This window comes from Phycodurus eques, chromosome 20 (genome assembly GCF_024500275.1).
Source record: "Phycodurus eques isolate BA_2022a chromosome 20, UOR_Pequ_1.1, whole genome shotgun sequence".
In the NCBI taxonomy this organism is placed as follows: Eukaryota; Metazoa; Chordata; class Actinopteri; order Syngnathiformes; family Syngnathidae; genus Phycodurus; species Phycodurus eques.
This window is the reverse complement of record NC_084544.1, coordinates 5,808,316-5,819,469: the sequence shown is the minus strand read 5'-3', so window position 1 is coordinate 5,819,469 and position 11,154 is coordinate 5,808,316. Positions and strand designations below refer to the sequence as shown.

Sequence of the window (11,154 nt, the reverse complement as noted above, 5' to 3'; positions counted from 1 at the left end):
CTCCCATTCTGTTGCCGTCGTTACTGCTCTCCAAAGTCCAGTGGGTCAATTATAAACACCTCACAGTAATTATATCATGTTCTATTTGATACAAGCAACGATAATTCATGCGGTGCCTTCATTTTACAATGATTGCAAGGATGTAAACTTTTTTTTTTGGGGGGGGTATTTATTCACCATTTCATTAACAGTTAAAGCCATCCAAAAATAAAAATAATCTTGTTGGGAAAAACTCCAAAACATGACAGCAACTGACAACAACTTGCTGCTATTCACCTCCATTCAAATACAAATGAATGTGTACCATATAACATTAGTTGTTTTATGATTCAGCTCACCAGTGACCCTCAACCGGCTAAGTGGTAGAAAATAGATGCGTGGCTCGATGATGAACACTACGGTGCTCGCGTTTAAAAAGTGCAGCCTCAAGAGGGTGCCACTGATCAATAATGCACTTTAAATCACAGTTTAACCACCCTGAAATTGCTTTCATTTGGACAGCACACAGAATTGAAAATTAACTAATTAACCTAATGATAGATAGATAGATAGATAGATAGATAGATAGATAGATAGATAGATAGATAGATAGATAGATAGATAGATAGATAGATAGATAGATAGATAGATAGATAGATAGATAGATAGATAGATAGATAGATCCCGGTTGCCCACTTGACGACGCGAGTTTTGTTTGTGTTAGTAGATAGATAGATAGATAAAATGTGTGTGTTATTTTATGATCAATATTTTCATTTATTTTGTTTATCTTCATGGAAAGTAATGCGGTGACCACAAATACGAATCTTAAAGGGCCACAAATGTATTCAATGAGTCGATGTTTCATTGATTGAGGTTGCGCTATTGCTGTAATATTCCAAAACGAAGTGGCATTTTTTATTTGAAACAGCAACAAAATACGAACTAAAGTAAAATGTCATTTTTTTCCATTTTGACCCTATACATTTAAATAAATACTGAAAATAAAACAAAACACGACCGCTGTCATGAACCCAAAACAAATAGGGCGGTGTTTAAGAACACTTTTCTTTTTAAAGAATCAAAACAAAGAAGGAAATATGTATTGATGCGTCACATTCCGCACGTGCGCCTTGTGTGCATGTTTGTGTGAGCGTGTGTGTGTGTGTGTGGGGGGGGGGGGGGGGTAGTAGGATTCACGCACAGACACTGGAGCGGCTGTCAGTGTCAGACAGACGTCGTCCGGCATTGGAGCCCGCCGCCGTCCCCTCTCCTGGCCACCTGCCTCTCCCAGAATAAAACAGGACAACACACACACACACACACACACACACACACAAAAGAAATACAAAAAGAAACACGCTCCAGCAGAAGCAGCAGAGGACGAGGCAGCTGGTGAGTGACTGGTTGTCCTGGATCCAACCGACCTCCATAGCGCCTCCATCTCGGTCCCGGTTGCCCACTTGACGACGCGAGTTTTGTTTGTGTTAGTTACCGGCAAATTGAGCAGTTCTCACGCAGCCTCGGGGAAAGCTGGCCGCGCCACTTGCATGGATGCACCATGGCCACGTTTGTGTGCAGGATTCAGTTTTTAGACGACACCGATCCGTTCAACAGCACCAACTTCCCGGAACCGACCAGACCGCCGCTGTACACCTTCAGGGAGGACATCCCCCTCATCAACCAGCTTGCGGGCATCCACCGACTCCTCAAGGCTCCGCACAAGGTGAGACTTACTTGACTGGCCCACTTTCCAGAGGTGGCAAAAATACTCCCACTCTGTAACGTGAGTCGAAATTCAGATACTAGATTCAACTAAAATGGACAGACTCTAAGTGGGTCAATATCACTAAGTCTCTTTGGTGTCCTCAACTGAATCATTAAGACATAGGTAGCACAATATTAAAACTCTGAGATCTTGTAATAAGTGGCCAAAGATTTTCACACATATCAGTACAGTCATAGCTCTGTTAAAATGTCTTCTTTTTTTATGTACATGATTTTGGCATGTTGCATACATTGCTCTGCTAACTAGTGTGCGATACCTTTTTTTTTTTTTTTTTTTTTTTTTTTTACATGCATGGTTTTATTGTCCAGAACAAGTTATCAGCGAAAGAAAAGAGTAATTCTGATGATGTATATTCTATTTTCATGATCTTATATGTCGAATTTCATACATGGAATACGACCAGCATTATTGTCTTCCTTCAATAGAGGCTGAAACTGTGGTTGGTTGCAGAGTCAATATTTATACTTATTTGTCGTAGTTTTCTTCATGTTGTGTATGTAGTTGGATTTTGTCAAGTTTAAAATGTCCGCTCTGTCATAGTGAAATATCAAATAATAATCAAAAAATAATAATAATCAGAAATTCAGAAGAGGCAGAATATTTGTCAAACTGTACAGAGCTTGCTAACTGAATCATATTGATGAGTAAAAGGCGACCATGTGTTCATAAAATGCCAATATTAGCCATATTTGGTAACAATAAAGTGACAATATTAGCATGATTGTAAAAAGTCCAATATGTCAGATAGTGTTTGAACCTTTTCAAAAAAAAATAAAAAAAATACATTGCAAAATCTCATTTCTTTATTGAAATTAAGCATAACAATATCACCTTCCCAAACAGGTTTCAGTGTGACTCACTGAGGTTATTTTGGAACCTTTAAGTCCAAAACAACATCACTAGCAGGCTATTTTGAGAGCATATGCAACAGAACAACTGATTGGCCACCAGCCTCAGGCTTGAAATATATTGCAAATGTTTGCCTTCAAGCTTCCAGTAGCGACAAACCCCACCACAAATGTCCCTTCGCTCCTCTTTTAATCCCATCGTGGTTTATAGCGGTCATATTTTCGGCAAGGTCTCGAAATAAGATAATGTACAGTACGTGTAAAGATCTGTACGTTGCTGTTTATTTTTGTTATTGCATGACAGGTGCTCGAGGCAGTCATTATTTAGTGCAACCACTCATATCCCCCAGCTACCTCATTTATCTAGACAAGACAAGTCAACACGTTCATGAGCCCAACAAATAGCCTAACACACAGGTGTATAGTGGTCACTGTCAGTTTATGATGGGCATGTGAAAAGGCAAAGTTGCCAAGTTCAAGGTCCAAAAGGAGCCTGAGGGAAAACTCCAAAACAGCACCACATTCCTTCCTGGCCTTCACATACTCAACTATGACCAGATATGTGACATTGTTTTTACTGCAAGATCAAAGGTAGAAGGTGTATATAAAGAAAAAAAGTGAGCTGCGAAGAGAGCTGAAGTGCTTGCACACAACTCTGACAGCAAACCGACTTTCGACAGCAAAGCGGTTTTCCAGACCAGTCGATCTTGAGCTGCCCCGTATTTAAAAGCCACAAAACAAATGAAAAATGGCCCACAGCGCAGAAAAGCTTATGATTACAACCTTTACATGGACAGATGGCAACGGGTTGTGTTCGTCTTTGCAATTTGTGTGTGATGGCAACTGGATACCGCGTTTAGATTATAGGGATGAAACTGAAAAGTTGCACTTTTTCCCATCAGATTGCAAAACTAATGCTTAAGAGACTTAATTGGGATTATGTTGTTGAAAAATGTCACCGTTGCCAGTGGTTAAACACTTAATAAATGTTGATTTGTGGCGGTATATCTGATAGCTTCTCTTTGTTAAAGAAAAATAACCTCCCGTGCCCTTCTCTCAGAAAAGCCTACTGTATTATTATGTTGTGACTATGTGCATGGCCAGCTGGGTTACACATAAAGTATAGGTCACTTGTCCCAGAATTCCTGTGGCCGAGGCCCGGATGCCAACAACACTTTGTTCTACTCACTTCGGGTGATATGGTTTTCCTGACCTCTTCCCCATCTCCGTCTTCCACCTCTCTGACCACGCACCAGTTCATACACTCAAACGCGCAAAAACACATGCAAGGACAAGCTGGGATGAGGGTAAGTTTACACATCAACGACCGACTAAACACTGGAACTTTTTTTTTTTTTTCTCCGTACAAGTTTCACGTCAAATGACAGCGTTGTCAAAACAATCCCCCAATCACAATCAATTCGCAAAAACGACTTTAAAATTGTGTACGATTAATGGCAGGCCACTAATTGGTAGTGTCAGTTTGTAAGGAGAGTTTTCTTTCGTCCTGGGTCTCCAAAAGTATATTTTAAGTAGCCTACATCAGTGGATAGTGGATATAAAAAAGTCCACACACCCCTGTTCAAATGCCAGGTTTTTGGGATATTAAAAAAAATGAGACCAAAATATATTATTTCAAAACCAGCCTATAACCTTTACAGCTCATTTGAATTATTTCTTTAACCTTTTTGAGGCGGAAAATAAAAATACATTTGGTTGCACAAGTCTGCACACCCTCTTAAAACTAGAATGTGGCTGTGTTCAGAATTAACGAATCACATTCAAGCTCATGTTAAAATGTTAAAACACACCAGCCACAGTTTCAAGTGCCTCTGATTAACCCAAATCCATTTCAGATGTTCTAATAGGCTTTCACTGACATTTTGTTTTGCTCTTTAAGAAAAACTTGTTGTTTTTCCTGTGATGTACTTGTGCCTGCCCTTCGTTTTTCCGAAAGACCCTTTTTCCTTGAACAGAAACAAGACTTGAATTGTTTGGTTTTTAGGCTCTAAAACACTATCATGTCATGTAAACAAAGACCTCAAACGTTTCTCGTTTATGGGTAAAAATCCCATTATCTAAATAGACCTTGAATCACCAAGCCATTAACTTGTGTTACATTTTGTTTAAACCGCTAAGTTAAGTTTTCCATTCTTCATTCAAAACAACAAATCCCAGATGTCGCTGCTCCTTTAACTTCATTACCGGACATTAAAGCAACATTTATTGGCGGTGTTGAACGCACCCGACCGAGTTGTGTTCAAAGAGCAGGTCTGATTGAAAGTTCTTAAACAGTCATACTCCAAGTTACATAAGGGGGTCGTTACCAGTGCGGGGAAGACAAGCAAGCTTTGTGTTATTCTAACATGGAAATAATTACTCTCCTTTTTCTCCCGGCTTCTCCACTTCGAGAGTTTGATAACATGAGTGTAAATAATACTTGCTTCTAAGTGTTTCTGGGCACGCCCTGGGACCTTACAGTTGCTACTGCAACTGCATCCACTCTGCCCGCCAGAGAGTTTTAAGAACGTGAGATCCTTTGGATGGTGTTCAGTTATTAGTCTCACTCGCCTATGCGGCATATGTGATTGAGAGTGTGCGAGCTGAAGCCGAGTTTTAGAGAAAGCAAAGAGTACTAGGTGATGGGTCTCTGTATTTGACAGACTGCAGGATTCATGAGATCAAGAACGCTCCGCTTGACTATTGAAAGGATAAAAGTGCCTGTGAGGTATTTCTGGAATGAAAGTAGCGGTAAACGTGCTGAATAATGTGGACAGATTGGGGACAAGAAATGCTTTTGTCTTATTTCAACTTCAAATTGGGGCAGTGGGGCAGGACGTGATTAACACCCCCCCCCCCCCACCCGCTCTGACGTGGTCAAGCAAACCTCCATCTTAGCACATCTCACAAGGCACAAACAATAAGAGCACAAGGTTACGCATTTCCATTGACAGTATATGCAAGCAGTGTGAAAACAATGATTATTATGTCAATTATGTGTAGCAGGCTAAAGATTTGGATTTATTCCAAGCATCAGGTACACAATTGGAAGAGGAACTTGGCTGTCCTTTTGATAAGACGGAAATGCAGCTACAAATGCATTTTAATCTGCTTTTGCGACTGCATTTTTAATCAGGGTTGTGTCTGATTATTTACTGTCCCATGTTTTGCCTTTTCCCCTGTTGTTGGATTAGGATTTGGCTCAGATTAAAATAATAGAAGAACTAGAACAAGACCCAAAGTCACTGCCTTTGCTTTTTGCCTGCTCTTACTTCTGGAATAATATATGATTTCTGGGTTTGACTATCTCCATATAGAACTGGCCTCTGTGGCCCCCCATTCAACTCCCAGGCTTCACGGACACACCTACCGTCAAGCTCCTGAGTGGATGCAGGCTCGAGTAAATTTAGCAGGGTTATATTTATGCTCTGAGTCCAACCGACTGGCCGTCTCTGTTTCTGAGTTTGAGGGAGGGACAGACAAGAGAGTGCCCGCAGCAGGTCTTGTGATCACGGCGTGCGGGTCCCAGTGTGTCGTCATGCTTGTCAGCTGTGCGGTCCCGGGAGGGGGGGCTTGATGGGTGGGTGGTGGGCTTGTTAGGTGGGTGGTTGCGCTTGGCAGCACACTCCGGGACCATTCCAGGTCAAAGCCATACTGATAGCACACAGGTGCTAAATGCTAATTCACCAATTTCGACTCTGATCTCATTCATCAGCAACTTTAACCATGCACTTACTTAGTTCATTGAAAAACATTTGGTAGAGATTTGGTAGAGATCTGGGAATGTTACTTATTACTATTGCGGTAACTGGGGTTTTCAACATTTTCCCTCGATGTTCGGTTCTCTTGAAACTATATTAAATGAAACAAAAACAGTTGTCATGTTTATGAAGGTACTGTACATGATTTTAAGGTGAGTTTAAGGCTCTTTCGTCTATGTTTTAGACTTATGGGCATCGTTTATAGGCCTCTTTATGGTCTCTGGTGACATGGAGCCTATGACTGCTGATTTTCTAAAAGAGGCAGGGTACAGCCTGGTCTGGTCGCCAGCCAATTGCAGGGCACCTATAGACACTTGCATTCACACCTATGGACAATTTAGTCTTCAATGAACCGAAAAAAAATTTTTTTGGGGGGGGGTTGGGTGTGGGATGAAGGGGAGAACATACAAACTCCTCACATGAAGACCTGAGCCAAACACGGGAAGGTTTTTAACTGTGTAAATGCCCATGCTATCGTTCAGCGTGGAAATCTGTCTAACGAAGTGTAGTCCCCGCCTGGGACAGCTATTAGCAGCTGCTATCAACTTGTGACCATGCTCATAAACATCAATGCCAGTGGTGTACAGATATATTCTCGTGCACCTGGTTTCGTGTTACACAATATATTAGAGCGACTCTGATGCACAATGTACTGCAGTGTTACGTTGCATCAAGCAATAGCAGATGTCACGGTCGCATTCATTGGATTTTCAGCGACGGGAAACCAATTTTCATACATGCAGCTAGACCATAGACTTCCGTGTAACAACACAGAAAATGTGTAATTAAAATTAATCTATCCCCCTGAGTTTTATGTTCTACTGGCTTTATTTGTACACCCACCAAGTTAATTCCCCAGTGTATTAAAACAGAGCCACATGACAAAAGGGCCCTCCCACTGATTTCCCTCATTTACCAACCCCAGACGAAAATCTCTTACATTTTATAGTCTTAGAAAAAGGGTGTGAAACACGTGTAATCGTGTGTTAGAACTTGAAGGTGTTCTCTCTGCTGTGGAGTGGATAACACACGGGGATATCGTGAGAATCATCCAAGGTCATTACCATTAATAATTCAACATTGTATTGTTCTCAAATTGAGTTGTAATGTCTCAGTGCATTTCTGTAAGCCACCTATTAAAACCATGTATTATTATTTTTTTCCCCATAGCTCGATGACTGTGCCCTGCAGCTTTCCCATAATGGCACATACCTGGACCTTGAGTCTTCCCTGGCCGAGCAAAGGGACGAGCTGGAAGGCTTCCAGCAGGATGACACAGGGTGAGACGGCTTCTCTATACCATCAGAACATCCCATAATCATTTGGCGCATCGGAATAAAACCTCTCTCACTTAAAGAAAGACAACACATTCACCAAACGTTGCCCATTCTAATACAATAGGAAAGAATCACAAGCAGCTTGATATGGATTTCTTGAAGCAGAAGTTCATGGAAAGTATGAAGCACTGTGGAAAGCGAACACACAGTAATTAAACCCCTTTTGCTATGACTCACGTTGCAGCAACTGTGCATTTTTAATGCTTAATAACGCAATTCCTCGTAGTCCTTGTGACCGCATTGGCCCCTGTTGGATCACCTGTTAGCTTTCTCTGCTAATGCCATTATCGCTAACCGCTCTGAAGGTCGAAGTGGCCTCAATGACTGCTTTTGCTCTGTTTATAAACTACACTAGTAGATCATCATTGGCCAGATATTAGATCATACTCTAGCGTCAGACATACTGTATGTTCATCCTTTCCAACTTAATTTTAGACAGTTACTCTACAGTTGAACTAATAGTGTGTCGTCAATGCAATCCTTATTTTAATGTTGGAAATGGGGAATGCATGATTGTCAGAACCGTGTCAATAAATTTTGATATTTTACAAGGTGTATCAGAAAGGTTCCAGGACTGCTGTCACAAAAGCTACATTTCAAACAGAACTGCAAACTATGAATTTTCCCCTTCGAAGTACAGTAATTCATCTAGAGTTGAATGCACTTTCCCAGCCTTCTCTGCCACGCCGTCATGCTCTCGCCCTCTTCACACGCACTAAACGAAGCAAACGCCGCAAGATTTCTTTGCAGACAATCTAGTTGATCATCTAAAGTGGTAAACTCATAGTTTGTAGCTTGTGTTGGAAATATGTATTTTGAGACACCAGTTCTGGATTTTTTTCTGACACATTCCGTTGATGTATCAAGGCAGCGCGGCGTATGAGTGGTTTGCACATCTACCTGACGGCAATCACAAATAGAAGGTAAAAGCACAGCGAGATAGCACCATTTAAGTCCCGGTGTGTTTGGAGAGGTTTGTGGTATGCAGATCTGTTTGGATGCTGTCGGCAGCGTACTGAGCAAAGGCTAAAGCACAAAAGCCGTGTCCGTGTGTGCTCGTGTGTTAGTCCCATGTATTTGCTTTGTCATCTATGCTTCCTGATGATAGACAGGTGAATCAAGGTGTGACTTTTTTAAGTGGCTGCGATCTGGAGCAACTGGTTGGATTTGAACCTTGTGTCACAGTGAACTGGCAATGAGTCATACACTGGGATTGGGTTTAACCTGAAAAACTCTTGTAGGTTTGAGGATAGCCATTTCTTACTAAGCCTGTCTAGTTATCCCTCTGTTGGATCAATGTTGTTTATGCAATGCATTTTATACTGTTTTAAACTAAGTAAGCTGGATATGCACATACTGGCAAATTTGTGCATTTTCCCTCCCTTGCAGTCAGAGTTAGCAAAGGCTTAATTCTTGGATGTCTTGAGTATCCTGTCAGGTATCCTGTGATTTGGGTTGTGTTAAGCTTGACATTTCCACATCGATTATGACAGAAACCAATTGGGGGCCCACAATTGTAAATGTCAAACCTGTTCAATTTCTACAATCGCAAAACCTTTCATCTAAAACGGGCACTGCGTGATTGTGATGTGAAATGGAGCGATAGCCAGTTAAGAAGCAATTGGGTACAAATAGAAGAGCAACTAGTTGTGTTGTTTGTATAATGTTCCTCACAAGTCATGCAAAACAATGAAAATGGCAAGGAGAAGAGTTTGCAATTACAACTAGCCACCAGATAAACTAACAGTTAGACTACCTTCTTCTTTTACTCCTACTCTTTCTTGTTCTGTGTATTAGCTGTCAGTCTGGATGTCCTGTGACAGCATTTGGTTTGGGACAAGAGACTCGCAATTGTTGTTGGAGATGTCGTAATGTGGTGTGCTGTCCAGACTGGCCTGAAACAGTTGAGCTAAATGCACCAATAGATCACACAAGGGACAGCTAAGCAGTACACAAAAGAATGAATTCGTAGATTGGGGGAGATGCAGAAGGGTGCCAAAATTATTGTTCCCACTCTTCCTCAAAATTGTCTTTTAATCGGTGAAGTAGTTTTTGCCTAATCCTAATCATGTAATCCTCACAAGCAAAACATAACATTGGCAGAGTTTCTCGTGTGTTTCCGGCAGTGACCCAACACAACTATGTTGACAGGAAACAAAGGCAAAGGAGATGGGCACAACAATTCTGGTGTAATATTGCAGAGTGGAAGAGAAAATAAGCCATTTTAAGTGTCAAAAATGTGTCACCTTAAGGCATAATAATAATCATAATAATAATAATGTTCTCTGGGGTTGTGAATCGCAGAGAGTGATCTCACAGTATTTTGTAATAATCAGTACATAAGAATGAAGGCATCACATCATGATAATTACCTAGAAATGGTCATCGCACATAAAATACAATTTTTAAAGAATTATAATACATTTTCTTCCATCATATACTCTAGGTACCATAAAATATGCAAATACCACTTGCTATTTTTATGGGGCGCCAGAACACACAAAATTTGTTATTAATTCGAACAAAACGTGCCACGAAGCGTAGCTGCCCAAGGATTAAAAACAAAAACTAACACAATAATGTGCCAAAGTGAGATGGGATCAATTCGTCTGTGCTGGTTTATTGATAATCTAGCGTGAGTGCAAACAATATGATACATTGCAAGTGTTGATATTTTGTCCGACTCATAATTTTCTCATCACTTGCCCTACTTTTACAGAAGATTATCCGCAGTAAGAACATTTTTGTTTTTCCATCAACAACCGAGCAGGTCCAGTTAAAGTCACTATGCTGTAGTTCTCAACAAAACTAATCCAACAATCCAAATGTTTTGAGCAGTGTTTGGGTGTGTGTTTTTCTCACTGCGCCTTAAGTGTAACATGGGTTTTCTACACCTGTGTTATCACATCAGCGCTTCCCGTGCCTTGTTGGAAACGCCAACAGTTCTGCTGTCTCTTCCTCTAGTGTTGGATAGCAATCAGCATAGGGGCGTAGGTCCAATGTTTTTCAAACTTGATATTAGATCTGTCAGGAAAATTTTTTCTGTGGCATCTTTACACACACACACACACACACACACGCACACACACACACACACACACACACACACAAAAACACTCAGAAGGTTCAAAACTCCACCAATGCTAAAATACTACTTGGTGCCTGTGAAATCAATGAGTGATGAGTGCAATGTTGTAACTCAATGACAGTGAATTTTCATTCAGATCTAGAATTTTGTTCTTTATGCAACAGGTTACCTGATCAGATGAAAATAAATTAACAGAAACCTGGTGGATATAAAATGTCTTCACACCCCTGTTCAATTACAAGGGTTTTTGTGATAGAAAGCCAAAACAAAATCCCCCAAAACGCTTGTGGAAACATGTGTCAAGGTCGAATGAAACCAAGGTTGAAAATGTTTGTCCAAAGGTGTGTTTGGC

The 11,154-nt window shown here is 40.8% G+C and overlaps 1 protein-coding gene across 9 annotated transcripts in view; it reads left to right on the top strand.

Moving 5' to 3' along the window:
- Positions 1 to 1,164: 1,164 nt before the first annotated feature.
- The window catches only part of LOC133395366 (FH1/FH2 domain-containing protein 3-like), a 47,431-nt gene continuing 37,441 nt past the window's right edge, over positions 1,165 to 11,154 (top strand). For 6 of the 9 annotated variants that reach the window (XM_061664166.1, XM_061664165.1, XM_061664160.1 and 3 more), the window contains exons 1-2: positions 1,166 to 1,705; positions 7,548 to 7,657. In XM_061664166.1, the coding sequence (XP_061520150.1) occupies positions 1,541 to 1,705; positions 7,548 to 7,657 (275 nt within the window). In that variant the 5' untranslated portion in view covers positions 1,166 to 1,540. Of the gene's footprint in view, positions 1,706 to 7,547; positions 7,658 to 11,154 lie in introns of all 9 variants that reach the window. The other 3 variants (XM_061664161.1, XM_061664159.1, XM_061664156.1) reach the window with 2 other exon arrangements.